The sequence below is a fragment of the Atta cephalotes genome (genome assembly GCF_000143395.1).
Source record: "Atta cephalotes unplaced genomic scaffold scaffold00001, whole genome shotgun sequence".
Taxonomy (NCBI): domain Eukaryota; kingdom Metazoa; phylum Arthropoda; class Insecta; order Hymenoptera; family Formicidae; genus Atta; species Atta cephalotes.
The window spans coordinates 897524-903673 of record NW_012130065.1 but is presented as its reverse complement, the minus strand read 5'-3'; the positions used below and the strand labels follow the sequence as shown (position 1 = coordinate 903673).

The 6150-nt window shown below is 43.3% G+C and overlaps 1 protein-coding gene across 1 annotated transcript; it reads right to left on the bottom strand.

Moving 5' to 3' along the window:
• Positions 1 to 322: 322 nt before the first annotated feature.
• LOC105627042 (histone-lysine N-methyltransferase SUV420H1) lies at positions 323 to 4791 on the bottom strand. The gene is made up of 8 exons (XM_012208358.1): positions 4577 to 4791; positions 4146 to 4311; positions 3844 to 4014; positions 3606 to 3734; positions 3352 to 3541; positions 2854 to 3262; positions 871 to 2619; positions 323 to 737 (listed from the first exon to the last, which is right to left on the bottom strand). The coding sequence occupies exons 1-8, from the start codon at positions 4789 to 4791 to the stop codon at positions 323 to 325; spliced, it is 3444 nt and encodes a 1147-aa protein (XP_012063748.1).
• Between the last annotated feature and the right edge of the window lie 1359 nt (positions 4792 to 6150).

Here is a 6150-nt window from a genome sequence, read left to right as displayed (position 1 = left end):
TATACCGCTAAAAGATTTAAATAATGGGAACTACAAGAAAGAGACAGAAAGATAGAGATGAAAGATAAAATGAAAAAGGTAGGAAGGAAAAGTAGTGATACTAGTTCTACCACTAAATCAAGTTCAATTGTGAAAAGTATCTTCAAGTTCGATATGAACTCGCTGTCACATGTCGTAGGACGAGGAGGCTTGGATGATCTTTCGTTTTTAATTATGTTTAAAAAGATAGTCTATATCATAATAAAATCGATATTACATGTCATGATGATGGAAGGGCAGGGGGCGCAAGTCGAGAGAGCGAAGGCAGGTGGAATTATAGCTGTTAAGAGTGCGTTAAATCGATAGTGCGAGTCTCGTTGCCGAGAATCAAGCGTAATCTTTTCATGGGCGGTGGTGGCGGATCCAAGTTCAATACACGCGATTTCTTATGCCGTCTCTCGCGATCCCTGCTCTTGTGCTTCTTTCGGCGTTTGCGCCTTTCCAATCCCTCGACACGCAACACTTCATATTCCGGCTCGTAGCTGTCCTCACTCAAACCGCTGGTGCCAGATTCGACAATATCGTCCAGCACGGGCGATCGCTTCATGCGCAGCGTCAACTTCAGTCGTCCGCTGGTCCTTTCTGGCGTGACAGGACAAACTCGACAATTGCTCGGATTGCTTGTTCGCCATTGGCACTCGGACGGGGTTGTGCTTGATTTTCGGGATTGTGTACTATTGTTCTCATAGGATGTCAATCTAAAAAAAAAGATCCCTCCAATTTATCAATTCGACTTTGAAAAGAAAATTTGATAAAGTACAGCATCTTAAAATTATGGATTTAATTAAATGATAGAAATAATTTTATATAATATATTCGTTGCATATTTACCGATCCAAGCTCCCTTCAACATCACAGTTTTCTCTAGACTGAACACCACTATTGGATTCCACGCCATGTTCGCTCTGAGCCATGGTCGGAGGCCACGGTTCTTCTGGAATCAGCACCGGTGGCTCAGCTTTATTGTACTCGTCATTACATTGCATCTCCTGCACAGGCGACACTGCTATCGATGAAGAGGACGCATGACGAGATTCGTGCTTGCCTCGTCTTATTATAGACAGAATACCAATGTCTTCCAGGTTGCTTTCCTTTTCACTAAATTCATAGATGTCGCCTTGAATACCTGAATCGTCGTCAGCCTCTCCTATCTCGGTCGTCGCCGATCTTTGCCGATCTCTTCTTTGACTTTTGGTAGATTTGTTCTTGCTCTTCCCCTTGCTGTGACTCTTTAAATCGTCCTGAACACCCTCCGTCAATACTCCGAACTTGGATTTGGCGTTCGAAAGTCTCTTCTGCAATTTGCGAGACGACTTCGAGAGCCTGGATGTTGATTTTTTTACCAATGCGGAATTGCGATTGTCTTCTAAATTCATATGGCTCGTTAGATCACTATTATAGTTCGTAATCTGTACGTTATTAAAGATCATCGCGTTATTTCCTTCTATAATATTTATTCTAGAGTTCATCTCCGTTGCGCATAACATTGTCATTTCGGATCTGACACCAGGCTCAACGCTTGCGACGTACGTATCACTTTTCGTCACAACATCCTGTTTTCCCTCCTGATTTGAAATTGTATTATTATAACATTTTAAAATGTTTTCGGTATCAGCTTCCGCTTCTATAACTCCGTCAGAGTTCAATCCACAAAACTCAACACTGTCTGAGCGACTCGCCGCCGACGTGTCGACGGCGATCGGACTCTCGCAATTTTCACTCTCCTCTTCTTTTTCCACATCGTGCACCACAATTACTTTCGTAGAATTCAAATCGCAGCATTCGTCATCTGACCGAGAGTTCGTCTCGTGCAAAATGTTCTCTCGAAAGTTGGTCTGCAACATTTTCTTTTCTTCAATCAGTGGCGATGGCGATTCGTCGTCTTCAAACTCGTAAGACGATTCCTCATTGGGCGTCTTGCGATCATCTTGCTCATCCGTCGAGGAAAGTTGTTTGCCATGAGACTTGGAACGTTTGTTAATGCAATTCGCCTCTTCAATCGTGCTACAAGGGACATTTTCGCTTTCCTTATGCCGCATAGGCGATGAAGAATGATAATCCCTTGAGCGATAATTTGTATCTTCGGGATTAGATTCTTCAGTATGTAAGTGTTGTTGTACATGGGCTTGAGACGTGGAACTTAATCGGATTGAATCACAGGCATTTGTACTATAATGTCCCTTTTTGTAACTGGAAGAATTAACATTATCTACTGTCTCGGGATCGACTTCCGCGGTGAGATCCGGTATTCCCCGATCATCCTCCATCGAATCGCCATCACCAGTGTCTTCTATCTCCATCAGTCGTAGCGGACAAGCGTCTTCGTTTGATTCCACCGTCACGATACGTTGTCGTGTTTGTTCCATGTGGAAACCGCGATCCATCTCCGACGCGTTCGACAAATGATGCTTTTGCAATCGTGAATATAAATTCTCCTTGTGAACTGGTTCTCTATCAGAATCCTCCTTTCGATGACTGATATCTGCTACTTCTGTGTCTTTCACAGCGGGATTGCTGAGACAGAGCAATGGAGGCTTCATGTTGATTTTTCCTTTCTTTGATTCCGTTCTCTTGTGAAGTCTATCCAATTAAAGATTATAATTTAAAATTAAAGTAAACACACATTTAAATATGATTAAAAATAAAAACACTTTTAAAGGGATCTTACATCACAGACAAAATCATCAAATAAATATCAGAGGAAAAGTTTTTAAATAATATATTAGTAAAAAGATAAATTATGAATTTTGAATCAAATAGATCCGAACAGATCGATCAACAGAGTTAATCGCACAAAAGAGCCTAATAACCTACCTGGATGCTCTAAGCGATTGAGTATTCTTGATGGCATTTCCATCACTGGTATTGCCGTCAAACTTGCACATTTGTTTGTTACGGAGACTCCTCGTGACGGAAGTTGCGATCGCGGAGGGATGCGCTCGAGTCTGCAGCATATTTTCACCGTTGTTGATCGCTGGCTGTTGTTGATTGATATCCGAGAAACGACAGCCTTGTGCGATCAATAGCTCAGCATCGTACTTGGTAAGCCCTTTGCGTCGCAGCTCCTTCATGCTGAGAGATTGTGGTGCAACTGCCGCATTTCCAACTAGGACCGCATTTCGCTCGGTGAGAGCAGTATCGGCTTGCTGTTTATTCCTGTTCAATGGCTGCTGTCGATGTTTAGTTCGGTTGATTCGATTATCCGTTTCTCTCAAACGATAGCCTAAAAATAAAAAATAGGAAAAAATAGAAGTGACAAAAGTAACGAACTCAAAGACTGACTTTGTCCTATAAATATTACGTGCAACATACCAGACGACATCTCCTCGCCCGGTTTCTGGCTCGCAAAAGTGCCAGTCCCTCGCCTTTCGCAGGTTTCGCACTCGCAGTAACAATTGCCATCACCAAAGAAATCCTCTCCATAGAAACATGTGATTTCCTCGCCAACCTCGATATCGCGTAATACCTTCACACATGCCGTGTCTCTTCCCGTTGCCACAAACTGTGAAAATAATTTTTCCGAGTTTACATAATAATTTTTACGCAATTACATTCGAATTTCTTACCTTGCAATTCGCTCTACAGTCATGGTTTATATATGCGGCCGGTCCCAACCATAATTGGGCACAATTCTTTCGACAACTAAACATCACAGAGAAGTCATTTTTCCCAGGATGCAGCAACGCAGCTTCTTCCTAAAAGCATAAAAATGACGATATATATTAAATGAAAATAAACAAAAAATGCAGAAATAATAAGAAAACTTTTTAAATTAAATTTTTTTTATACACTCTTTGCTCAAACCTTTTCACTTAGCTCCGCTATGCAACCGACGAGGCAAGAGATTTTGTCGTGCTTCATCCATTTCTTTGTGGCGCATATCTTAGCACCTTTTTGTCCTTCTAGGCTATATCTATAGCACGGCTCTATGGCAAAGCCAGAATCCTTATCAAAAACTCGCAGATATCGCTTAATCTGAAAAAGAAAACAAACAACTATTACACACATACAATATGTTTTTTATATCATAAAAGTGCAATGCAAATTTCTTGCTAAAATAAAATAATTGGATTATAAAATAGCGTTGCTATACATGTGTAACTTACGTGATTCTCCAGATTGATTTGCTGCTGTTTAGACTTTGTGTGGGGAAGTCGTGCACCCCAGTCCCCACCCATCAATTTCTTGTATGCCTTCTCATAATTTTGAGTTTGAATAAATTCACAAATGATTTTACGCAGCTCCTCCTTGTTTGCCTTCAATGGTCTGTACCTATCGGACAGAATGGAACTTTAGTAAACAATTTGTATTAATAACTTGCAAGTTGAAGATATTTTTTAGCAAAAGAATGCAACACTAATGACATAATGTAACAGTGAATTGTTTCATCTTTGTTTAACATTGACAGACAATAAGGATATAATAATAATTCATAAGAAAGGCAATAAGAATATAATGATTCACTGTGTTACACAATGTTATTTGCATCTCTTTCTGAAAAGCATCTTGATTTATCAATTTAGTCAAACAGTGATACCTGATATTCATCTTATGGGTGGTAAATCCTAGATAGGGATCCAGCACAAGGGACGTAGCCAAGTCGTCATTGTCGGAGAGCTCTTTAGGTGTCATTCCACATCCTCCGCCACTGTTGGGTTGCATCTTTGCACCCACTGTGCCACCTAACCTTCGCTCCTGCTTTCTTACTGCAGTTGCTGAGGCTTGAATCGACAAGCAATAATCCACCACCATTCTGCGACGCTGACTTTCACTGCAAAAGAGATAATAAAATGAAATGGAAGAAAAAAAGAACGCTTCTACGAGAAGATTTTCCCTTTTCCTGATTTAATTGTGTTGTAAGTTAATAAGATTTTCCAAGCAGGTTTAGGTTAATGTACATTAATGTACAATGTTCAATGCATTTTTTTTACATATTGGAGGTTAATGTACCCCAGATGAAATTCTATTGGAACATCAGGCTTGGTGATGCACGTTGCGTCGATATCGTTCCGCGCGGTCTCCTGGAGCGACCGAATCGACCAGTTGGGAAAACACCATTACAATTGGAACCTATGACTCCCTCAAGTCCACAAGCGTAGAATACGAACAATCCGAAACGGTATGCCACAAGAATGCATGGCATTATCTAATTCTGATCGATGGTTTTAAAGAGAGACCTAGCGAGGTTTCTCAAAGAGATATCGCTCAGCACCACCCGATAACATCTTCTTTTAACGTAACCTACTCAGCTGTTACTCAGGTATCCAAAACACCGCTCGACACGAGCAACCCTGTCGTCCTTCCTTCCTCCCTCCACCGTCTTCCGCCCTTTAAACGCGCACACGCCCGATTCCCTTTTCGCTATCGCGTCCACATTATTTGCCTCGACAACGAGAACGTTCTCACACACCGGATCTGAACCTGACCCTGAACCTGAATTCCAAGCCCTCCGAGGGCGAACCTGATGAACCAAGCCCACCGAAACGAGCCGCCCGAGCACGCCCGAGGAAGGCGGAGGCAAACGCACGCGGGACATTCACTGCCCGTCGCGAATGGGTTCTTCAAGCGCACCGCGTCTCCTAAACCGAATGATTCCCCGTAGAACGGTGGGACGCGACGTCGCGGCGACAGCGTCGTCTCGCGATCAGAGCATCAGGGTTGCCCCCCCCCCTTCCCTCTGCCCCTCTCGGAAATCAGCGCCACGGATGGGACGAACCTTGTCGGATCCCTTCGTATCGACCGGGACACAACGGCGGCAGCCTATAGGCGGACCTATAGCGTGTCGACATAACGGTCCTCTTTCTCTCGAATGCTCTCCGATGCTCTCGGAGGACGGCTCATCGTGGCGTCGCGTCGCGACTTCTCGCCGTCGTCCGAGGGCGAGAATGATGATGACGACGACAGAATGCTGTATACGAGAATACAGAATTAATGGCGGGGGCGAAAGAGGAAACCAAGGCACACTTGGACTGTGTGACGGACCTTGCGATGTTCTTTTTTTTTTCCAAGCACAGTGGCCGAGACATCGACGGTAACGACGCGTTACTTACCGCGAGGATGCTCTCCCGAGAACGGACCTCTCGCATCTTGCGGTCGGTCGAGCTCCTAAAA

Coding starts and splice junctions, on each gene's coding strand:
- LOC105627042 (XM_012208358.1), bottom strand. CDS start 4,791: ATGGTGGTGGATTATTGCTTGTCGATTCAAGCCTCAGCAACTGCAGTA. Junction 2,620..2,853: donor CAATCGCTTAGAGCATCCAG/GTAGGTTATTAG, acceptor TTAATTGGATAG/ACTTCACAAGAGAACGGAAT. Junction 738..870: donor GTTGAAGGGAGCTTGGATCG/GTAAATATGCAA, acceptor CTTTTTTTTTAG/ATTGACATCCTATGAGAACA.